This window comes from Vanacampus margaritifer, chromosome 3 (assembly GCF_051991255.1).
Source record: "Vanacampus margaritifer isolate UIUO_Vmar chromosome 3, RoL_Vmar_1.0, whole genome shotgun sequence".
In the NCBI taxonomy this organism is placed as follows: Eukaryota; Metazoa; Chordata; class Actinopteri; order Syngnathiformes; family Syngnathidae; genus Vanacampus; species Vanacampus margaritifer.
Genome location: NC_135434.1, coordinates 17,606,721 through 17,632,339, shown reverse-complemented (window position 1 = coordinate 17,632,339; position 25,619 = coordinate 17,606,721). Strand labels below are relative to the sequence as shown.

At 39.6% G+C, this 25,619-nt stretch overlaps 2 protein-coding genes across 5 annotated transcripts in view; both read right to left on the bottom strand.

Annotated features, from left to right (window-relative positions):
• The window catches only part of ank1a (ankyrin 1, erythrocytic a), a 108,976-nt gene extending 95,240 nt beyond the window's left edge, over positions 1 to 13,736 (bottom strand). For all 3 annotated transcript variants that reach the window (XM_077562377.1, XM_077562379.1, XM_077562384.1), the window contains exons 1-2: positions 13,648 to 13,736; positions 8,040 to 8,127 (exon numbers count right to left, since the gene is read on the bottom strand). The gene's annotated coding sequence lies outside the window, so the exon portion shown is untranslated. The remainder of the gene's footprint in view (positions 1 to 8,039; positions 8,128 to 13,647) is intronic.
• Positions 13,737 to 22,404: 8,668 nt separating this feature from the next.
• Positions 22,405 to 25,619, bottom strand: part of ebf2 (EBF transcription factor 2) — a 39,051-nt gene continuing 35,836 nt past the window's right edge. For both annotated transcript variants that reach the window (XM_077561241.1, XM_077561242.1), the window contains exons 10-15: positions 25,440 to 25,566; positions 25,248 to 25,336; positions 25,059 to 25,124; positions 24,663 to 24,837; positions 24,404 to 24,586; positions 22,405 to 24,132 (exon numbers count right to left, since the gene is read on the bottom strand). In XM_077561241.1, the coding sequence (XP_077417367.1) occupies positions 23,906 to 24,132; positions 24,404 to 24,586; positions 24,663 to 24,837; positions 25,059 to 25,124; positions 25,248 to 25,336; positions 25,440 to 25,566 (867 nt within the window). In that variant the 3' untranslated portion in view covers positions 22,405 to 23,905. The remainder of the gene's footprint in view (positions 24,133 to 24,403; positions 24,587 to 24,662; positions 24,838 to 25,058; positions 25,125 to 25,247; positions 25,337 to 25,439; positions 25,567 to 25,619) is intronic.

Here is a 25,619-nt window from a genome sequence, read left to right as displayed (position 1 = left end):
GGAGTTAGTTTTTTTTGCTTAGCCAACTAAAGGTCTCTCTTACTTTACTAATGGAGTGCTAGTTATACTGATGATTCTCACACTGCCACTAAGATAACTCATCCGATCGAACTCCAAGACACACTCAAAAACAGTTTAGAGATGCTTCAGAAGGCCACCCTGAGATCTTGGGGTGAGTGTGGGGTACTCTATGCACCACATAAGTAGGTCCGCACACTAAAGTGTAAATTAGTGGCTGGTGATGAACGGTTGACTCTAATGAGTAAAAAGACAAATCAATGTCTTTGTGGGAGCCCATGTGCGCTTTGCAGCTCGCATTTGCTTCTTTAAGTTTGGGGCTCAAAGGAGGTACAACCGGTTGTCAGTTAACAAGGTCAAATTTTAATCCCAGTTTATTCATTTGTAAATAATTAGTAGAAATAGAGCACTTCAGACTGTTGACTAAATGTGGAATTGTGAATTATTGTAGATTTGTATTACTTGTTAATATGTCTTGTCTATGTTTCCTGTTAAGGAACTCCAAATGTAAATTAGGTGTATGCTAACTTTAGCGCATTTATGCAGGTATTGTACCAGTTTATCAATGTGTATTGTCTTTTTCAAATAAACAATGAAATTAAATAAACTGAAATCTAACAAAAGCTAGAACCGGCATTGGTCCAGTAGTAGTAGATGGATCTGGGAGAAGAGTGACTAATTTACATGAGACGGGGACACCCACTCAAAAAAAACTAATTTTAGTGATTGTCAAAACAGACGTGTGCTGTAATTCTTGATCAGTGAAATATTTTGTCACTGAAAATATCAAAAGCACACCAAGCGATTCAAGCATGTCAATGAGCATTAGCATACCTAGCAATTTGCATTTTCAGGGCTCAAGTAGTGTTGTGTCATACAAAAATAACTCTTCAAACGATGGTCTTTCAAAATGTCTTGATGTGAAACTGGTCCATGGTGCAAAAAATGTAGGGGACCGCTGCCCTAGAGAACTGAGCCAAATCAGGTGATTGTGTGGTCCCAAACTGTAAGTGTGGTCCTGATGTTCATGCAAGCGCATATGTGGTTGAAGATGCACCTGGCGGAGTGACAATTTGGTGGCAGAAAGTGGGTCTAAACTTATGATTGCTAAGACCACTTCTAAGTGTTGGCAAAGGGCAGATAGATGATTTCAATTAATTTGATCGAGGCACAGGCAATCAGAAATCAAGCTCTGCGGACAAGTTATTGTCAGACATATTTAATTCATTTGGTTTGGTTTTGGTTTAGTTTTATTTATTATTTTGTATTATTTATTGATATGTAAACAGTGGACATCAAACCCTCTGAATCACTGTACAAAGCAATTCATTAAATGCATTATTATAATAATAATACAGTAATTTGTGGGGTTAAGTTCCAGGGGCCTGTACCTTTAAACACGGGGGGTGGCGGGGTGACTCCTTGTTTCCTCATCTCATCATTCACCGCATCTTCACATTTGGCGACCCCAACATGAGCAACTTGTCAGATGACCATGTTAGCATCTACGCCGCAATGGTCAAGTGGTCACAACCCACAGCTGTGGTTTCAGCACATTGAGGCCCGGTTCCATCTTAAAGAGCAGGATTTCCTTCCTTTTGAGAGTCTTCAAACTGTCCAAACTCGACCACCTGCTGTCCCTTAACGGCCTCTGCAATAGAAAGCCAATCGAACTGATGAAAAGGATGCTGGCTGTGTTGGACTCGGCTGAGTCCTACAAAGACTCCCGTGCGCTTGCTGTGAAGGCAGACAGGATTTTCCTAGACAAACCGACAACAGTTTATCGACATGCTAATAACCCAATTAGGACAACTGGGCCCCGTCGCCATCCCTGGAAGTCACTAGAGACAGCACAGCCGCCGCAACGTAACAACGGATTGCGTTCCTATACCATGCCAGGTTTGGCGCCAAGGCCAAGCAGTGTTGCTAACCCTGCAGTTTCAGAGGGCCAGGGATACACGAGAGCCGGTGCTCATTAGTAGATATGGGGGCTGGCCAGCAACCTCTTGTTTATTATCAACTCCATATCCAGCAAACGTCCTCTGATACTCAGTGTAGCATCCTGCCAGCACAGCCGGTAGACACCACAGGCGGGCAGATACGGACCCTAGATGGACACTGCTAATGGCATGCCCACATTTACCATCAGGCACCAGGTATGTGGAGGACTTTTTTTGTGGACGCTGGGACTTTGGACTCTGCGTTGGCCACCGCTGCTCTGCTAGTGCACCCATCTCCGATAGAAGCCCCGGTTGACAGGTCACTGCTTTTGTGAACAACATTTGACATGGCCAATACCTCTGAGCCACGGTTTGGCTGAAAGCAACATCATCTCTCCGCCATTTCTGAGTTCTGAGTACACGGCTGGTTAGGATAACTCTGTTGCCAACTGCCTCTCCCGATTGGTCGCGGCCCCCGTTCACTTTGGGGTTGATTATACTACCATGGTGGCCAACCAGGCCATGGACTCTGACATTCAAGCCTACCGCCCAGCCCCCACTGGACTACATCTAGAGGACATCACATTTTATAATGCCAACTCCATATTCTGTGATTTCTCCACCGCCTCCCTGTGTGGAATTTGCATGTTCACCACGTGTCTGTGTGGATTTCTTCGGGTACTCTCGTTTCCGCCCACATTTCAAAAACACGCGTGGTAAGTTGATAGAAGTATCCAAGTTGTAGGTGTGAATGTTAGGATGAATGGTTGTTTGTCTATTTGTGTCCTGCGATGGGCTGGCGACTAGCTCAGGGTATAAACTGCCTCTCTCCAAAAGATGGCTGGGATAGGCTCCAGCACGCCAGCAAACCTAGTGAGTAAGGCTGGGATAAAAATAAAAATAAATCGATATATTGATTTCAAATCGATATTCCTTTTCATAGCCCAATATTGATTCCTAAAAACATGAATCGATACTTTTAATATGGCTCTTCCCCCCATGAATTAATGTGCCTTCTCGCTAGGGATGTAACGATATCCAACTGTCACAATACAATATTATCACAATATGAACCTCACGATACGATAATTATCACAATATTGTGTTGGTGTTGGCAATCAATATAAAAAAAACTCATAAAACTAAATATGACAACGTCTGCGTTTTCTGCTATATCCATGACACTATGCCAGTATGGTCACCACACTCCGCCATCTTGAATTACTTTGTAAACAATGCACAGCGTATGTTACTATTGGTTCAGTAGCGTAAAGAGTCATAGTCTATGTAGTTCATAATGCTGTGTTTGGCTGAAGCAGTTGAAAAGTTTTTTTATGGAGATGTGGTGCTTTAAATATGGTAGCATGATGATGACAATATTGTGGCAATTTTAATATGGCAATATCATAATATTGCAGTTACATCCCTACTTCTCGCGTCACGGGGAAATGTATTTTACAAAAAATTAAACCATGAAAATATGCCCGAGGCAACACGCACGCTGTTCCAAAACTCGTTTTTCGAGCGTTTCAAATGCCCTTCTGTTATTCAGAGTACCCCAAGAGGAGACCAGTGTTTTTGCCATTTTATTTACATAAGATTACATGTAATCTATTTAAATTATTATTTATTGTTTTGATCAGGTCATGTTCAATAAAACATACACGATGAATGTAACTGCATTGGATTAAATTTTAAATGTAAATGTTCATATATATTTTTTCATACTAATGCACCAAGTAAGAGCAAGATGTTTATACTGTTTGCCACATTGGTACTTCTGAGAATATCTTCCATAATAAAGTAAAATTGGTACTGCATGCAATCTTTAACTGAATCCAAAATCAATGTGAATCGAATCGGGCCCTACTGAATTAAATCGACTCTATTTTGGAAATCTGAATCGATAACCAGCCCTACTAGTGAGGACTCAGTTTGGAGAATTAATTAATTATAAGTACATTAACTTATTTTAACCCTGGAATTGCTGAATTTTCTGTTATTTACTATTACAAACCCAAGCAAATTGGTTGACCAGGGTCTAGAAATAGATTGTGTTCCAACCTAAAAGGCTCCACTGTAAAATAAAAATACTGCTTGACCAAGATCTGATCATCAATTTTCCAAATGGCCCGCAAAGGAAACTTCTTATAATTAATGATGTCCTTAATGAGATCTGGATCCACACCAAAACTTATTTCTTTATTCTTTTTTAAGTTAATGTTTTAATTGAAGATTAACAAAGTAAAAAAATAAAAATAATAATAATAATAATTTCTCTGAAACCGGTCTAATGGAAGCACCCAGGTCAAAATTAAGCGGCTGATTTATCAATTTCACTATTAGCATGACTTGGTGGACATCAACACCGTGTGTGTTTCTTGCTTCATGTTTAGAATTTAGACCACTGATTAGCCCGCAGCCATTTGTCTGAGATTTATGCACATTTCATCATTTCACTTTTTTTTCTTCTATACTGTCCTCATGAGGGTTGCAGGTAACTATGTAGGAGACTTTGAGTGACAAAGACTGGTCAAATGCAGGGCAAGAGACAAAGATGCACTACCGACTAACCACTATTTCACCATGCTTCCATGTAAAATAGCAATGCTTTGTTTCGGTTTTCACAAAGATTTACAAGTCACATTAATCCACCAGGATTGTACCTTTGGCTACAATGTGATGCGGAATTTTGGTTACATTAAGCCATTTTAAGATAAAAAGCAAATTTTACTCATACTTTCTAACCACTCTTTCAGCATGTTATGTAAAACATCAGTGCAAGAAAACATCAACAAATAAAGGAAACATACTCAAATTCACACTTAGGGACCATTTAGTTCTCAATTAACCTAATATACCGTACCTGAGGAAAACTCACACAATCGCAGATGAGAATGTGCAAACTCCACACAGGAAGGGCGCAGCAGAGATTTGAACCCCAAACCGCAAAACTGGGAGGCCTCATGCTGGCCTGAACAATAATCTAATCTAATATAGTCATCTAGCTCTATCACGGTTAGATCACATGGATGATGTGAAAGACAAATGCTTTATTCATTCTGTTGTTGCGCAGCGGACAACAGAAGGCACTCAGCCAAATGTTTACTATGCTGCTCATGTCGGATCAGCCTGGACATTTCTGATAGCAAATGTCTCCAGTGTGTTAGCTGGCAGAGGGCCACAACCTACAGTGGCCTACTACAGTTCTGTGTGGGCCTGCACCATCCTCTGCACATGTGCACCATCAAGTAAGCCTAGAGGCATAGTTCTTTTAGCAGTATCGGGAAGTGATGAACAAGCTTTGTTTCTGCTACCACAGCATGGCTGAAGTCTGCGGAACTTTTTGAGATTTTCAGTGGATCACAGGATCATAACGCTGACCTTATAACGGTGTGAAAAAGATTAGCATTGGTCATTTGCAGGAGATCAATTGGAATAGTGAAAAATAACCAGTGTGGATTAAAGGTCACAAGGCTCTCTCTGCTGGTGAATAGGGGGTACTACATACAGGAACCTAGATCACACCTTTCTATAGTTGTTCCAAAACTACATAGGTGAAGTCATCCGAGGTCTTCTTTAGTCTCAGGAAAACAATAGGGATGAAACAGTTTATGCAAATGTTTAACATTTACATTTAAAATTAGTAATGACCATAACTATTGTAATGAAAATGGGGAATTATAACCCAGAAGCCCATTTATCCTTGACTTCATCCTCAAATAACATACAGAGCAAAATGTAGATTGAAATCAAATTCCTATTACTGACAGTAAATGCACATTTTGAACTGAATTTTGTTGATGCGCATGTATATTTGTAGACTACAATCTTAACATTTGAACCTAAAACCAATTCTGTTGTGCAACTGAAAATTATTTTGCCCAACTCTTCCTTTTAATTCTTGTTCCATAAACACAATATTAACCTAGTAGTGGTAGTGGTGGCAGTAGTGGTACATAAAAAAAGGGGTTTAGTTTGCCTTTGATATTTCAATGTACAGTGGATCTCTGCTATTCGCGGGAGATAGGGAGAGAGAGGGATGGCCCACTAATCATGAAAACCTGTGTATAGTTGGCACCCAATGAAATGCATTTGAGGGAAAAAAAGAAAGAACACATTTTTAAGCCCCAAAAATTCCTTCTCTCCTTGTTTCGTTCAGCAGTAATGTATCACTATATAGCACAATAACCATGACCAAAATGTGACCGTGATGAAAAATGTTCATAGTTTTTCATGTTTACAATAGAACAAAAAAAATTAACAACCATATCATAGCTACTAAACTATGTGTATAAGTATGTCATAATTATTCCAGTATTCCACTTAGAAAATGCAGCTCAGTAAACCTTGGGCAGTGATCCAGACATGACATCAAGGGCTTTTGAAATCACACACTGCTTGGTGGGGGAAGAGTCATAATCGAAAAAACAATTTTAAAGAACTGAATGGATGAACTCAACATTTACTCTCAATTAAAACTTTGAAAGCAGAACAAATACTTGACATTTGTCTAAGAAGGGAGAAAATGTTCAGTATTTCTGTGTGTCTCTCCCCTCTACGGTGCAATGCCAACAGTGAGAGCTCTGATTGGGAAAAGCCATATGGCAGATGACAAACCAACGGCAGATTCCATGTCCACACTGAAGCACAGCTCAGGGCATGCTGCCACATCACCTGATCTTACTCTGCATTACATGAAAAGATTACATGGTGACTAGACAATTCATAAGTGTCAGCAGCTCAGTACTTTGTACAATACCTGCTCTAGCATCACACCTGCAACGTTAGCATTGAATGTGAGCATCGCACCAACTCGGAGTGATCCGACTGCAAATCACTTACGTCGGGCCAAAAACTCCTTTGGCACAATTTAGTAAATTTATTTCACAAATCACTATTGGTCAATCTGCATGAGTGGGTGCTTTTTTTTTTTTTATTGACCGATCTAAAGTGTTGAAAATACAATGTTAATGGTAGAGCGAACATGCTGTTTTGGGGTTCTGAAAAGCGATTATTTATGAGGTACAAGGATTCGGATTCCGCCTGACGCCAGCGAAATATGGCATAAATTGTTTGCCCTGTATAAAGCAGCAGTGTCTAACATACGGAACAGCGGCCAAAACCGGCCCACTAGATGGTTCATTCCTACCAGCAGGATGACTTTGAAAGTGAAAAAAATGCTGAAGAAACCCTATAGTTAAATGTTATGTTCAAGTTTTTATAATTTTGGACTGTAAAGCCTTAAATGTATATGCTGTAGATTGAGTGCTAACTTGAGAAATCCAACGGGCGGGGTAAAAATGTAAGATGCACAAGCATGGATGTGGCAGGAAGAGCAAAACGTTGAGAAGCCAAGTTTGTTGTTATTTTTGTGGGGTTAGACCCGACAGTCAGCCAATCTGTGTGAATAAAAGAGATTTGTTGATTTACCACCTCATTGCCATTCTTTCAATTTATGGCAAGGCACTACAACACATAAAAAAAAGAGAAGTGGTTGTGCTGTGACTAAACTGCATTCAGTTAATCACACAGCGCAAGTTCTGCTTACAGTTCATTATGCGTGTATTGTAATGTATAAAATGCTAGTCAACAGATGCTTGACTATATAAGAAGAAGGTATGGTGGAATCCGCTTATCCGTGCAATGTCATAAAACATACATTACCAAGTAATTGTACTATTTAAAGATGCTTAATGAAGAAAAAAAATGTTTTCCTTGTACATTTAAGGGATCTCACTTTAGTTTGTACAGAGCGAGAGTCAATTTAGTTTTTAGAGAATTATTAAGTACATGTAGAGAACGCAGTAAAAATAATCCGTATATCCCCATAAATTGATTTGATTTTGAAATAAAGTTGAAATATTGTACAATATTTTTCAGTTCTAAATACCTGTGACTTTATATATAGTCACTGTAATCAGTTTTGATGACACAAGACAAACTAAAGAAAATTGTGCAATTTTCTTAATTATGCTCTTAATGTTTTGTAAAAATGTGGATCATAATCGTGATAATGTGCTTGTATTATATTGCATTAAAACAAAGAGGAAAGACCAACTACAGTATATTGTTACTTACATTCATTATGCTGATGATTTTTACTGGTCTGGCTCACAAATCCTGTCAAGCTGCATGTGGCCCCTGAACCACAATGAGTTCGACATCCCTGTAAAGGTAAAGCAAACCCTCTGTAAGTCTCTTGAAATAGTGATTAGTTTTTTACCCCTTGATGAAAACAAATAAAAGTTAGTCAAAATTGATCTGATTTCTGAAGCATATCCTACAAATGAACTGTAAATGTGATATACAATTTATGAATATGGGGAAGCACCACAGCCAAATCACTCCTGCCCTCAAGTGGTAAAACAGAGGTACAGCATGTAGCATAGTTTAATCCAAATGAAGAGAGCTTCACTGCTGTCCTTTTTAGGGTTACGGGTGAACTGAAGCCGATACCAGCTGAATTTGTGAAGGCAGGGTACCTGCTGGACTGATAGGTAACCAATCACAGGGATCATTCTAAAGTAAACAAAGATACAGTACGTTCATGACTTAGAACTTATCAATACATGACATTCAAATGTCATTTCAGTTAGCATACAGAGGAGTTTGACCCCAAAACATTTTAATATAAATTTAGCATCCATCATTTCCTACGGTGCTTGTCCTCATAGGGTTGCTGGTTTGTTCACCATTCAATCGCAGCCTACACAAACAACTACAGTATTCACACCAAGTTACAATTTAAAGTCTTTAGTTAACGTAATTTTTGGAATGTGGAAGGAAGCCGGAGTACCCGGACAAAACATATGCAAGCATGTGGAGAACATGCAATCCTTTCGACACTGAGGCAGATACTTACCACTGCCTCTGCCTAACAACTGTCCTTATTTTTCACATTTGGTGGACAACCTGAATCTGCTACAGATAGAGGTATAAAAACATAGTAGTAGCAAATAGATGTTTGAAGATTATTATTCCCTTGGCAAAACTGACTATATGCTAAAGAAACATCAAGATGACATACAAAATACTAAAACATTGTTAACATCATTTTGTGATTGAAGTTCAAGTTGATTGTTACAATCAAAGCATGACAAAAAACTCTGCATACAACAGACATATAAGCATGCTTGAAAAAGTTGGCCTATATCCTCAGAAGATAATGCCAGGCTATACTCTTGTTAGCAAAAAAAAAAAAAAACTGAAGCTCAACTAAACTGAAACTGTACAGATTGTAAGAAAAAAAAAAAAAACTTTCAATGGTGCCCACAAAGTCCTCTTTTCTCCTTTTGGGACAATGCATTTACTTTTATACCAGGATTATTCGTGTCCCGCCGCTCAGCCCTGAAACAAACTGGTGAGATAGAGCAAATTTTAAAGGTAATAGCTAGCACTCGGTTCTTTGTTGGAATCCTGACTTGGGCCATTCTATGTGCAGTTTTACCATTCTTGTTTGGAGTTTCTGCAGACATTCCAGTTTCCTCCCATAATACAGAAACATGGTATGTCAGTGATTCTCAAAGTGATGTATATATATCCTTATTGTGGTCATTATGGTGGTACTTGGTGGTTTTAGGTTTTACTTGATGTAAAAAGTTTGCGAACCACTAAAGACTCTAATTGTCCTTACAGTATATGGCCTGTGATTGACTGGCGAGATGATTGACATATGGCTCAGGTCCAATGGGCTAGACAGCTCACCTGTCATCCATCCATTTTCCTATGCCTCTCAGGGTGGCAGGGATCTGGAGCCTATCCCAGCTGACTTGGTGTGAAAGATAGAGAACAGCCTGGATTGGTCACCAAACACCAGCCACACCAAGAGGCAGATAACCATGCACATTTATTGTACACAATCAGTGGGTTACAAGTGGGCCTACACAACCGGCACGGAAGTCAGGTAAATTCATCACTTTATCCACATCGCCATCAGTGACTTGGAGACATGGTACAGAATATGAGGTGTGGCTGAAAAGTTCCAGGACCGGTGTTACAAATGATATATTTTAAACTCTAACGACAAGTTTTCAGCCTCTGTGTGGACCAGACGATGATCCAGCATATTTACAAAAAGTTGCAGTGTTTGCTTGGTGAGGGTTGTGGTATTACAACCAGTGGCTGTTTCACCATGACAATGTGTCTGCTTACAATGCCATGAGCAATAGCATCCTACAGTTCCTGGCCGAGTAGTGAAACCTCCACACTCACCTGACTCTTTCTCAATCTCACATGGGTCATCAAAATGACCCGTTTTGAAGATGTGAAAGACGAAAAGATGGCTTGGACAATGGCGATGTGGAGGATCTTGATACTTGATACTGTACACTGCATATATCATACTGGGAGGTTTACTAGTATAATATGGTTTGTTTTTTACTGTACATGGATTTTGATTTTCAACGTTGTGAATGCTGGAAATGTATCAGTGTGTTCATACATAACACAATGTGTTCAATTAAGAGATCTGATTACATGCATTTGCTTTATCTCCTGTCTTTGGCTCCTGATTTAACAAGCGAGCTACTTGATAATAAAGCCAATTTTTCATGGTATCAATGAATGTGTTATAACAGGTTCCTCTGTAATTTGTTTGTCCTAAAAATATATATATGGTCCTAAATTTAAATGTAAACGTGATTTCAGTGTAACTGACAACCAAATGTCATATTTTCTTTGAATTTTTTACCAATGGCTTTCAATTGTGAATGTAAAATATTTACAACCTTTATTTACAACACAAAATCCAAATAACTAATTTCCATATTATGGGCCCTGTTTTATCAAGAGTTTAAATTGATCTTAATTTTATTTTAAGTCCATTCACTTTGTACAGGCTTATAAATAAAATCAATTATATTTTTATTTTCAATAAAAACTCTTGAACGCTGCATTGTGCAGTCCCACCTACTTCAAAGCGTGTTATTTTACTTTACTTTGCACAACAATTAAGTGTTATTTGCTTTCCAGTCTTCTCATTTGACTTTCACTTTCCACAATTTCTTCCTAGAACCGATGCATCATAATACCGCTGCCCGGTCGTTGTGAGCAACTATGATGAGCAACAAGGCATGATTGGTACATGAAAGTGGAAACGCCTATTGCGAAACAATACAAAATCCCAGCAGCAGGGTCATGTGTCCACCAGTTGACCAATCACAAACTCTCTCTATATATACGGCTCTGTCATCTTGTCGTTTGGATATAGAAATACCACACCAACCATGGAAATTTTCAGACACAAATTGTAGATTAATGATAAATGCGTAACATTTCTGTTAAAACCTTTTGTTACTATAGGCAAGCAAGTAGATGTCTAGCATCTTGAAATAAGGCTGGGAATGTGACACAACCAGGAAATCGAGCAATAGATCATCCATCTAACAAGACTTGACAAGTTGACACAGCTTTCGAAGATGCCTTTCAAGGCATCGCTTCTATATCCTGAACTGGAAAAAGAAAAAGAAAAAAACTTCACATCAGTAAAATAGCTTATGTATTCATCAGAGCTCAATATAATAACGGGAGGGGCTGCATCAGGAGATTTATGGTATATTTAAGGAGGTACAGCTAAAAAATCTATCAACTTTGTGATGCTATCAAGTCAATAGAATCAAAATCAATGCATTGGATTGCCTACATTACCTTGTGAAATCTATAGGGCACTGAATACTACTACTACGCAATAAAGTGTCGAGTAACAAAGAACATTTTCCAATTCTGTTTTTAACAAAGATGGGAGAACCTGGCAAAACCTGGGAGTGACCACAAGCAGAGCAAACAGTAATAATTCAGAAAGTAAGACAAAAATGAGGAATGAAAGAAAAGGAAATGGAGCAGGAAGCGTTGGGGAAGAGGCCAGAGGCCGGAGGCTGTCACCACAAACAGTTGAGACTCAGTCCCCCGAGTCCCATTCCCTTCTTCTCGCTCCTCCCCGTTCTCATTCCTCATCTCTTCTCCCGTACCGTTTCTTTTCCTCTGTGTATTTTTCTTCCATGGATTCCTTACAAATGGCTTCCTCTGGTTTTCCCTTTGCACAAATTATTTCATCTTCCTTTCAGCTCCATCAATCTTTCCTCCACAGGTGGTCAACCTCCTCTGCCAAACCCGCACACCCAACCAGAACCACCACTTCAATAGTAGTCTATTACTTAATGGCAGGTTTCCGATATTACACACAGCGATGTTGCTCTCACAACACCTTTTTTTATTTACATTTATTTTTTTAGGAGTTTATGTAGACATTAAATCATATTGGAAAAATAAAACGTACTGCCAAAAATCTGTGGCAAAATCTGTCAATTTAAATAAATGCTTTTTAATTGATTTTTCTTGATTCTTTTCATTTTTAAATTTGAATCAAACCAGAAACAAGAACATCTGGTGATATTGTGAAAGGCTCAGAGTACTCCAATGCTCTCTATGGACCGTTGGAGTAATTACTAGTCGTCTTTTACAAGGTGTAAGTGGAGCCAAAACAGACAGTGGCTCCCCTCGTGACACCCAACGAGTCCTCACTTTGTCCCAATCTGTTCAACTAGATGTACAGCCCGCCTCCTTCCACCTGTCCTCTATTCTTCCTTTCTAATCAGGCGTCCCTGCCAATCAATTTGATCACCATGACAACAGTTTGTAGGATGTGTCTGCCAAACGCCACCACCCAAGCCTATAAACAAAAACAAAACAAAACAAAACAAAAAACAGAACTCCGACAGCTCAGGATTGATGAGGGAGCATCTTGTCAAAGGCCAGATTAGATTAGGTCTGAAACGCACGCACGCACACACGCACACAAAGCACACCACAACTCACAGGCAGCAGGTGCTTTTGGTTAAACCTTAATTACATGATCTCTGATTTCTCTGATTGATATGCTAATGCAGACATAATTAATGCAAAAGCAGAAATACCGGCAGCCTTCGTAACGAGTGGATTTATTTGATTAGTTATCCTCCTGCATATTCAAGCATGTTGGTGTACAGGGGACGTGTCAAATGGTTGTCGTCACAGTGTTGCAAGTGCTGGTATGCTACATCCAAACCGCTGCTTATTACACCATTCATAACATGCAATCACATTATTCAGATAGGTATACAGAATGCTTAAAAAGTGCTTGAAAAGTCTATTTGACTACGTGTTATAAAAATTAAGAGGAAACCCAGCGGCATGCTTTAATAATGTGCACTTTGAATGCTGGTAACCGCTGGATATTTTACGTAAAAAAAATTCCACTTCAGAAATGCAGAGAACTAACAAATTTCACATTCTGTTCTAGAAATAGTGAGTTTGACTAATTTTAGTGTTTTTGTGAAACTAATTAAGGGATAACAATAACATCATCATCAAACAGAATTCAGTTAAAGAGCATCCACATACTTGTGTACCAACTACAAACCATTACATAGTCCCAAAAAATATGTTTTCTTTTTAGTTAGCTAGGTAGTTAATTAATTTGTTAGTTAGTCCAGAGTCAAAAATATGAGAAAATCATGTAGTATAGCTCTTTACCACTGTAAACTATAATCACAATAAACATTGTTAAAAAATACCTGAAGGCACTTTTTCATAATGTTGTGTTTAGTTGGAGTATAAACAAATACACACTGCCACAAATATAGTTAGTGCTAACAATAAAATGTTTCCACAGAAGAAACGCAGCACTTGGCAGAGAAAATGACAAACTCACAGGTAGGTGGCGCTTTGAGGCTGCTCTCCTGTACCATCTGCTCTCAAAAGTTGTGACTATGCACTGGACTCCCATAACATTAGGTACACCTGCACAGAAAGGTGTAATTAAAAGACATTTTAAAAGACAGCAATGCTCAGAGCCTTACTACTCAGTTAACATTTATTCATCATTGCAGTTTGCATTGTGCAACCTGGACCACATTATACAGAGGCGTTTTATTTATTGTTTTGTCTCTGAACAGTTATACTTCAGTAAAATAATGTAAGAACTTAGTGTACTTCAAATATACTCCGTAGAAAAACATAATTTGCCTCAATATATTACTGACGTTTTTCTGTCGTTTTTAAAATCTAATTTTAAAAACAAACAGTAAATCAGTCAAGAGTTGTCTAGAGATATTTGCATTAGGACAAATCTATCAACTTAAGTTCCGAGATGCGTGGATGCTTCATAGCCCAAAAATGGTTGGAGGACCTAAGGGGGCAGTTGGTGTTGTAAAGCCTTAAGAAGCATAGACAGATTTGGAGGCGATTAGATTGACTTCAAACCGTATTCCATATTTTATAAGCTGTCAAGGCAAACAGGCTCAGAATAGTGTTCGTTGAAATGTTCTATTTGTCCCTGGTAAGAGAGCTTACATCTTATCTTCGGAAACCCACCAAATATACATTTTGCTTGAGTATAGTCTGGATGCAGACAAGCAACCCTTCAATAATTGGGAGCTATTTATTTTGCCTGCAGCAGGACTCAAAGCACAAGCCTCACAGGTGAGCTATTGGTCAATATTGAACTTTGAAGGTGACAACCCTGAATAAAATAAACATCTGAATGGGTTATATTTCATTTTACATTTCGATGGGCACAGCTGAAGTCTTGGAAAAGATTATGTTCAATCTTTAAGGTTCAACTGCATAGTTAATAAAAGACGACTATCTTTGCACGGAAATTTTTATCAGTCTTGTACTTGATTAGATTGTAAAGGTGAACCTAATGTTGAAATAATGTATATGTTCAAAATATAGTAAAAACTAATTCATCATTACAGGATATGCACGTACTGTAACTTTGTGTTTCACAAGCAGAGACACACCATATGACAAGTCATCTTTGGGGGATGAGTAATCCCTTCTCCCCCCCTGCCTTCACTAAACTCCAATATATTTTCCTATAACTGGGAGAGTGAAAGCACATGTGGGCCAAGACCAGGTTTAGGAGCAACAACTTCACGCTACTCCATCTTTTGGGGGCCTAAACCAAACCACCCACAAGGATTGCATACTTGCAGTTGAACAGTCATGGCGAAAATTACTTGATTCACCCTCTTTCGTACAATCAAAACAGCATCAAATTTCATTAAAGATGTCTTTAGAACAAGTCCAAATGTGCCCTTTTGAAGGCAGTGAAGGGCATTGCTGTGCTGTAAAATGACACACCATAAATGCCTACCTATATTTTGAGTGGATCTGGCAAAGAAGTATTCTTTCAGATTATACAGTCTAAAGTTATTTCTAAAAGTATTTAAAAAATACAATTCATACTAATTTAGAGACCGGATTTCGATTGGCATTTGGCATGGGTAACTTGCACATGTGTGAAGGCACGATTAACGCTGAACGGTACTTAGAGGTTTAAAGCAACATGTTGCCATACAAGCGATATCTTTTAAAGGGATGTCCCTGCTTAGTTCAGCAAGACAATGCCAAGTCACATTCTGCATGTTACAATAGTGTGGCTTCCGTAGTAAAAAATAAGTGTGAGTACTAGACTGGCCTGCCTGCAGTCCAGACCTGTCTCGAAAAAGTGAAGCGCTAAATATGACAACCTCCGACTGTTAAGCAACTGAAGTTGTACATTAAGAAAGAACGGCAACGAATTCAAAGCTTCAACAGTTAGTGTTTGTGTTGTTTGTGTTGAGTGTTGTTAAAATGGACGGAGTTGTAACAAGCTGGTAAATATGCGGTTGTCCCAGCTTTTTTTTAATGTGTTGCAGGCATCAAAAGCAAAAATTGGTGAATGTTTACAAAAATACATACAGTACTTACATTTAAAAAGTAAACTCTGCCGAGCCCGAACGTAGGGTGCCTCCATGTTTTAAGTGTAGAAGAAGAGCAATATAGGCTACGAAAAGTGTGTTCAGAAGCAGCCTTTGCTCAGGGCCTCTCTCCATGGAAACAAAAGCCAGATTTGAAGTCTGGATTCAAAGGACGCGTGAACCCAAAGTTACTGATGTGAATATACATTATATACAATGTCCAAAAACTGTGCTCAATCCTCTGCTTCATCTATCCTTCCTTCCTTCCTTTCCTCAGTCTTTCCTTTGGTCTCTTGAGGTCTCCCTAATTTGTTGGAATTTAGATGTTTCTGGGGTTGGTTAAAAGATTCTGGTTGGTAACCCGGTGGGTAGTAGGTGATGTCTGGTCGGTGCTGGATTTCACTTTTCTTTCTTTTCTTTGATCCTTCCTCGGGTCTCATGACAACTTCACAACTCTAGCGGGATTCTGAAGTATTCGGTTTAGGTGAACGGTATGGGATTTTTAATAGGTTTTAGGTGAATTAATGAGCACATACTCACACGCACATACAAAAAAAAAGAAAAAAAAAAAAGAGAGAGCAATGATGATGACATGTCGATCTGTAAGATTACTGAATGAACAATACCGAGCTCTCTCAAAGAAGAAGGAAAAAAAACTGCCCAATCATCACCAGATTATATGTGGACATCTCTACTTATACCTACTTCAACCTCTAAAAATATCACAACGGTTATCATTTGCCTCTCCATGCACCTTGCTATAGTAGCGCAGGGAGAGAGGAAAATGTTCGTGTCCATAAAATCCCAAATATTGTGGCTATTATTTTTTTATATTTTCAGAGGTTGAAGTGGGCATGAGTTGAAATTTGAGTGTGAATTTTCATGATTGGTCGTAGTTTTTTTTTTGCTATTAACTGACATTAAGCTTACTTTATATTAAGCGTTTCAAACTGTTCATTAAGTTTGTTGTTTGAAACATGATTCATATTCTGTCATATTTTCAGCTCCTGCCCACCTTTGTTTTGTTTTACTTTAGCGCAAAGCTGCCTTGGAATTTCCCACGAGGTGTTTACATGAGGAAAATGTGACTTTATGAGGACACTACTTAAGAGAGAAAAAGAGAGACAGCTTTCCAAATGTGTGTGTTATGTTGCCAACTAATTCAATTGGAGTGGCGAGTTTCACGACTTGCTAGCTGAGACAGACGGAGAGAAGCTAATACGGGTAATGAATGGCGGCCTCGGTTAACTAACTTACCTCTGAATAATGTGTTTCTTACGGGGCCACTCGGGCCACGCTTGATGGATGGCCTTACAGAAGCCAGGTCAATTAGCCAGGCAGACTTTCCCTCCATGTCGGCAGCAGACAGTACCACCACGGAGTTCACCTCTGTCACACGCCGAGTCTGTAATTAATCACCCGCCCACGCCAAGCGGGCTCTCCTCACCTCCGCCGCGGGCGCGCACCCTAAACAAAGCGCGCGCCTGACCATAATTATGTATTATGCATAGCCCTCTTATTTGGCTGTTTGTAAATAATACCGTAAAACGAACGACGACAACCAGATCCTACCAGTATCTTTACAGAGGTGGGTGCAAAGTGACCGCACCCACAGAAAAATAAAAGTAAACATATGTCACCTCTTATCATTTCACACATCAGCACAAGAATAATACACATGAGCCACAAAATCACTATGTAAAACCTACTTAGTTCCTCACAATTATTTTGTAAACAGTATCTCTGACTCTCATTATTATGAAAACATGGCACACGTGACTAGACAGTAAAATCGTTCCCAAATTAAATTAGACAAAAATATTTGGCAAGAGTTTGTAGTCATTAGAACCTTTGCTAATTGGCCTTTTAGTAAACAAGTTGTCTATTAATGACCAACTCAACTGATGATAAATTCAAAACAAGTCGCTAGAGGTTACATGCAGTAGGCATATGTTAAACATGTAAAGTCAACCAAGAGCCAAGAAAACCAGGACAGTTTTAAACCTCTTAATTGGGAAGTTATATGCAGATAAACCTTCAGCCAAGGTACCTCTCGACATTAGGCATCTTTGAAACGGCACTACTTAGGAAGCTTTGTATCATGTTAAAGCTCTTTCATAGTCCCACAAAACTGTTATGTTGTCATTAATACTCTAATAGTTTTTGAGGAATTTGTCATGATGTAAATCATGTCCATTTTTAAATCAGTGGTGTAGTTTCAAAGATATAGAAGTCGAGGGGGAGGTATAAAATGTGTTGTTGACCCATATCGCTCCAATTGAAATTAAGAACAAAGATGCTTTGTGTTGTGTTTTTTTCCCTTACATTTTCAACCACACTAAAGAAAAATCTGAAAATCTTTATTGATTTGACATGGAATGACCCAAAATGTTTATCAGGTCTTCTAAGCAACTTCAAATTATAGATATGTAACAGACCTGTGCTTTTTGATGACAGCCAAATAAAAAAAAACATACGTTTACTTGTTTGCATTTTTTTCCACAAAGGTTTACTACAATACTGACATGTTTTGTTTCGAGGTACATTGCAATGTGGCACAAGAAGGCTGGCTCAGTTACCACTCGTTTTCACTTACTGTAATTGTTTATATTTAAAGTAGCACTAAGGAACTTTTCAACCTTGATAAAATAATTTCATATCTCTTCTGATAGAAAAATGGACTTAAAACTAGTTGAATGGTATATTTGCTATGGCCTGAGGGGGTCTGTATCATTTTTACTGGCACTAAGCAACTTTTAGGAAGATGGTAGGAACCCTGCCACACAAAAAAACTACAAATTTGCTGACTGCTTCATGGCATATGCCACTTCCCCCTTTCCCCATTCGTTCTAAAGATAGAAGTCCAATTTGAATGTCGACGCACGATTACTTCTTTCCTGGCAGAAGCTGCAAAACAACTGAAAGGTTTTGTCTGAGGAAACCAAAAAGAAAAGGGGAGGCTACCCAAATAAAAGGATAGTCAAGAATCAAGATTGGCCAGGCTGTCACTCGCTGGTGTGAGCTGAAAAACGACGTAATGCGCTTGTCCTCATGGGAAATGTGGTCCTCCTTCAGGCATAACATTACTGCTTTTGCCCATATGGTGCCACCATAATCAACATAAACGCAAAGTTTCTTGGTGTTGCTTTAAGGCCTAAAAGTGTTTTTAGTGCAAATATTTACTGTAATTACGAAGTTACTACTGCATTAGCTTAGGTCAGTGGTAGAATACAGTGCATTCTGACAATTCTGTCGTAAACCAATGAGCCCCTGTATGGACAAAAATGTTGCAGTTAATATGGACCTGCAAAGCCACGGGTTGTAATGAACAACATTTTGCCGTTACTTTTACTTAAGTAACGTTTTTGATCAATTGTACTTGTCAGAGTGGTTTTAATGCAACATACTTTTTTTTTTACTTTTGCTTTAGTAGGCTTATTTCTGGTAAGAAGGTGTTTCACCAATCAAATGAAGCATGGCAGAAATCAACAGCTATCTTATTGGTAGGCTTCAGTTCACCCACTACCCGAGTGAGGAAAAGCAGTAGCTATAAACAATGGATTGATGGACTATGAAAAAGAACAGCAATTGTCATTAGTGTCGGCTTAAAAAAATGGCAAAAGAACTACAAGAACTTCATTTTGAACTTGAGAAAACACAATGTGATTTTTCTAATCAAAACTACTTCTTTTTTCCCTTCATGATATACTATAAAGATGGTGTTTATTATTCTAATTCTATTCTAAGTTAAGTTATATTAATGGGAAAATTCAAAGTTGCACATTCCTATCTTAAGGTTTTATCTATTTGACATTCATGCTCTGATTTAAAAAAATCATGTTACTCACCAGTTACTCAATACTTTTATTTTTTTCACTGAACACATACTCTTACTAAAGTATTTATTTGGAAGACTACTTTTTTACTGGGTTTATATTATTCTAAAGCAACAGACTTCTTACTTGAGTAGAAGTTTTGGCCCCTTTATCCAGGGTTTGTCCATCATATGGGCAACATTATATAATAAATTACTTTAAGGCCATATTAGGCTATCATTCAATAGACATGATTACCTTTCAACTCTTTGAGCCAAGCTCACACAAACGCGTAAGTAGACAGAGCACAGATTGAGTAGTAGGGACAGAGACGTCACTCTGCGTTCACAGAACATCCTCCTGTGCTCGGGACAAAAGAGGCAGGCTGACAGATGAGGCTTGTGTCTGGGGGCAGGGAAGTTGTGTGTTGCTGCTGCTGCTGCTGCTGCTGGGCTGTGCGTGTGCTACTTATGCATACGTGTATACATGCATGTCTGAGTGTGTGCACCTATACGTGTTTGTGTGTGTATTTAGTTGGGGGGAGTGGGGAGGGTCTCATGGGGCAGCTCTGTGTCGGTCCCATCTGCCACCCCACTCTACTGACACCCAGGGGAATGGCATAAGGGGCAGGGGATTCGTTTTAGAAAAAGGAATTGGGGTCCAATGGTCTAATGGGCAACAATGCAGGTTTTACTGACCGGCTCAAGTCAAAGGACACTGGCTGTGCGTGGAAGCCAATCTTTTTGACAAAACAGTAGGCCGCCCCTGTCACGCTTATCCTCATACTGCCTAATAAGGCATGGCTCAAATGAGAAAGGGGTGCTGCATATTTTAGACACACACATATTGCATACACCCGGGGCTAATGTCAGCCTAATGCATGGCCATGCTGTGGCCAGAGGGCTAATTGGGTATATAAACACAAACACCTCCCTTGAGAGTAAAAAGAGAGCACGTCTGTTTATTGTGTGACAGTACTGTGCCTTCAACTTGGAAACTCATCAATACATATGCAGTATCAATAATGAAAGATAACATGGTCTTTGCTCTCATTAGAGCAGATGCTGGGTTCTCTTCCAAGCGGTGCATGCAGTGTGACGTGTAACGCCTCTGTAGCAGGTGGCATCTCATCTCGTCTTTATCCAAACTGTGATCAGAAGGCAGTAAATGGCGCTGATGCTGCTGCCACAACAACGGCAACAGTGAGAACAGTCAAGTGGAGAAGGCGCATATGGCTCCCGCACCGCTGGGCAGGAGGAGCACTCAGTAAGATGAATGCGGTGGCATCAGGAACAAAGCTGACTTTAACTCAGCAAATTAACACCATATCAAAGCAGTGAGTAGTCGAGGAGAGAGATTTTTTTCTTTTGGTTTGAAAGATAGAGCTACTATCGAGGTCACATGACTGCCAGGTAGCTTAACTCCATGTATCCCAGTGATTGATTCTATGTTTATCCATAAATATAATATGTAAAGGCATGGGTGCTACCCTGCCCCCTTACTGCTTTGAGCGCTACGTTAATGAAACAGTTGCTGTTTCCTGGCATTACATTAATTACCCGATCAAAATAGAGTGGGTAATTAACTGCCCTCCTTTACCAGTGCTAATTACATTAACGGAGAAGGGCCATTTCAGGAGAACAAAACAGATACAGGCGCCAAAGCGGGGATGTCGGCGTGCCAGACAAAGACTTAAAAAAGCAAGGAAACCGTACGACACATGTTCTCTTACATGGGAGTGAAAGATGGAGAGGAGGATGCCACATTGGAGGGAGACTCATGTGGTTCTCACTTGGGGCCCCCAGAGGCGGAGTCCTCAGAGACAAGCAGGCTCATTGGAGAGGAGAAAAGGAAAATGATGGGGGATGGAAGTGGGTGTTGTTGTTTATCTTGACATGCTCTGCTCAGTCTTTAACACTCGCATCACAATTAAGATGCTGCGGCTCATCAGCTAGCTATACAAATAAAGGTTGCACAAGCATACAGGTGACAGTTCAACCGATCACAAATAGATCCAGCAAAACACTCTAGGAATGTCTCAACCCGGCCGACTGTTATGTTTGCTTAAGAGGAACAACAATAATGTCCCTGGGTCACTTTGCCCCCGGGGTGTGTTTAGCCATCTAAGCATGTCAGAAATGTGTATGATCCAAATTCAGTTCTTTGTTTTAACTAGTGTATCATCTCCATTTCTCTGGAACAACATAAACATGTTTCTGGGTCAAAATGACCCGGTGGCATGTTTATAATAGTCCAAAAGTGTCAGAAACTCTTCTGTGGACACACGTTTACTAATAACACAGACGATAATTAATTTCAACCCGTGCGTTATGCTTGCTTCACAGGATTAGTAATAACATCCTGGGTCAATTTGACCCGGGGTCATGTGTAATTACCCAAAAGTATCAGAATTTGTGTGCATGTGTAATCCTGCTTAACTATAAGTCAATACTTCATTTGTACTCTTGTGATTCTTTTCTTCTTCTTCTTCTCAGGAACAGCAATAAATATCCTGGGTCATTTTGACCCGAGTTTTACTTAATTATCAAAACAGTTTCCGAAATGTAAAAAAACCCAACATGTTTTAAAATCTCTCTTTAACTCCATCACTAACAATTTCAATAAATATGTCCTCCTTTTTGTTTTTAAAGTAACAAAAATACTTCAACAAAAATGTATACAAATTATATTTTTGGGGGATGTTGATTATACGCAATAAGCCAAGCAGAAGTCTATACATACTTTCAACATTTACTTTAACTTTCAAATGGGTCACTTTGACCCACAGAATAACAGCAGGGTGAATGGGCACTTTAATTGGTAATGAATGGAAGCCAATTTCAAATTCATGCAGTAGGAACTAACACAATTAAAAAACAAAGATGAATGATTTGCTTCATTGTTTTATTTGGAGCACAAAATATAATTACACCTTGCGATATACAAATCACATTTGCACCATGTTTGTACCGTTTTAAAGAAAGGTGGGTTCAAAACATAATATTAAAATTGCTAATCGTTTTAAATAAATAGTTAACCAAACTCTAAAAACACATTTATAAATGTCCTCAACTTTGTGTGTTCTTTGTTTTCACATCCTGAGAACGGCATTCATGTGGTGGTTTAATATCAGTGACTAAAAAATAATGTTGTAGCCATTTTGTACGGATTTTTTTTGTGCTTTCATTGACTGTACTGCATAGTAACTAACATGTGCTCTGCAGAAACATGTTGAATGAAGCTGAAAATGTGAACATTATGCTACTGTGTCAAATTTGCAGTGTAGGATGACATAATTACAGCGTCGTATTGGTTCAACAAAGCATGCATTACACATGAAATAAGGCTAACTAACTTATTCCTTTATACAAGGACAGTAACCTTTTATGGCGAGACTCATAATGCATAACATTAATCCTAGTTATGCAAAGAGCTTGCAAAGTCAAATTTTTTAAATGAAATCCACATAGTAAAAATGTTCAAATTGAATGGCATTGTTGTTTGATAAACTTAATCAACAGTTGGAAAAAGAATCACTTTTATAAAACATGTTTATATTATTCCCTAAACTAGCTATAATAAGTTAAATTGCTTGTACTTAAATAAATCAATATATGAATTCCTTTAGTAATAACCCTTGAGACAATTCTCACGTGTCAAATCTTAGAGATCAGAACAAAAAATAAAGGGTCTATTTTTTTCTGGAATGTAAATTGTCTTCAAAAAGTCTACTACAAAACATGTTGCTAGCTCACAGACAGTGTACACACATGCTGTTTAAAGTGTCCATACACAGACGAATAGCACCCTGCTTATCAGAGCTGTCCATCATTTAAAAATGTTCAGTGCTCGTGTATACATCTCTGGCAAAGGTTTGGGCAGGTGATGGAAGAACGAAGAATTTGGCATGTGATAATAGGCCAGAACAAAAGACAGAGCTTTTGAAGCTTGTGTTTGAATTAGGACCATGTGGTTTTCTTCATGTCACAGTGTTGCATGGTCCAGTCTGGTTTGCAAAGAAACGTTGCCTGTCTGTAGTAGGGTTGAAGTAATCTCCTATACCTCTTGAAAGATGCCTTGTCTTTGGATAGTTTCTAACATTTGCCCGTTCATCCGCCTGCGTAAAAGAGGACTACGGAATGGCGGGATGGGCTCAGGTAGCAAAGTTAATCGTGGCTGCTATTGATCAAATTTCCATCCTCCCTGCCCTCTTAGTGCCAAAAGAGGGGCTAAGTGAAGCAGTGGTCTGGGGTAGATTTGCTACATCGGGTGGACAAACAGGCCCGTCATCGCTGGAGAGAAAAAAATATGCAAAATCTATGATACTAATTTTGCATTAAAGTACTGCACATCCAGCAACTTTCTGTAATCTTGTTCAGTCAAAGCTTGTCGTGGTTAGAGGAAGGGGTTAGACTGCATTCGTAAGTTCAGAGAGCGGGGTCAGATAGTGAGTCGGATGGCTACCTCTGAAGCTGTTCCCCCCCGAGGCGGGGCAGGCAGGGGAAGGGGAGCCCTGGGGCCTGAGCACGGGAGCAAAAGCACTCTTCTGTTTAGCAGCGGATGGGAAAGAGGAGAAAGGCAACAGAGATGATGACGAGCTGGAGCTTCCTGGTATGGTCGGGCTGGAGGGCATGACTGTGGAGGAGAACCTGACGTCAGTCTCATGTCTTGACATCACAATACTATGATGGGCAGTCAGAGGTGGCAAATCCAGGTCCAGAAAGTAAAAACCCTGCCCAGTTTGAATTTAGCCACTGGTGCTAGCTCCCTAGCAGGTAAATGAGTACCATTGGAGCTAGCTAGGGATTTAGCTAGCTAGTACCTGCGGCTAAAGCCAAACTGTGGCAGGGTTTTTACTTTCTGGACCTAGATTTGCAACCTCTGCTCGAAGTCACAAGTGTCTTACTGTAAGGGGATCCCGTGGGGGAAGCGCTGCTGAAGCCGGGTGAGCCGGGAACCCCGAGACTGGTCATCGGAACGGTTCCATAGCCTCCCGTCATACCCCCGCTGCCTCCATAGCTTGACTGTTGAGGCGTGGAAGCTGAGGGGTAACCTCTTGGCGATAAGCTGCTTGAGTTGCGAATATAACCTGGAGAAAGTATGAAAAGGTTGGGTCATATATATGAGTCTTTTTCTGTACTGAAATTACAAACCGATCCACTCACCTTGGCTGCTCTGTCCTGGCTCGCCGATGCTGACGCCTAATTGGGAAGGGTAGGAACCCAAACCCATAACGCTGCCATGGGCTGGTGAGCTGGGCAGTGCTTGCAGCTGACTGTGAGGACGGGGAACACTGTAGAGGGCCTCCGCAATGTCAGCTGCTCTTTTTAGCAGCATATCCTACAGAAGATACACACCATGAGTATGGTCGTGTCTCAGGTTTTTGTGCTATAAAGCAAGATATGTGAATACTCTGAAACATAATTAGTGAATATCAAACCCTCCCAAATGCAAGGAATGTGTGAAAGATATTTGTATGTGTGGTTAACATTTGCATTTTGGCCAATGTCTGAAAGTCGAGTCGTTTCCACAGTAACTGGCCCAAAGTTTTTGCCTCTTACCTGATTACTGTGTGGATTCCCATACAGAGCCTCCACAAGATCTGCTGCTCTCTTAAGCAGAATTTCCTGCAAGTAGTTTGGCATTTTCACATTTCAGATTTTGCCCAAGAATATAGAAAATACAGTTCAAAGGTGCAATGAAATGTGTTTTTTGTTTATCAGTACTTGAAGGACTGTGAGTGTCACCACCTTCGCCATTTTTTCTGGGTCACCAGGATGCCGTGGAATTACTTTCTGAAGTCGCTGGAAACCGTAGTCTATTGTTGGCTCATTCAGGGCTAAAACAGACAGCTATCTTAGAAAATCTCTCACAAGTTCCAACTGTAAACAAAAACAGCACCACCTCTAATTGGCAAAAGCCGCATACTGTTGCGTGATCACCTGTGTAGATGAAGCGTCCGGGGGCTCCCTTGCAGAATTGTTTCGATTTATAAGACAATGTGACCTCCACCACCCCTGGTATGTGACGAGGTGGAGTCTGGACACGGATAGCGTGTGGCGTGATTAGCTGTGGGAAAATCACAAATTTATGTCAGAAAAATTTGGGGGAAAGAGGAATAC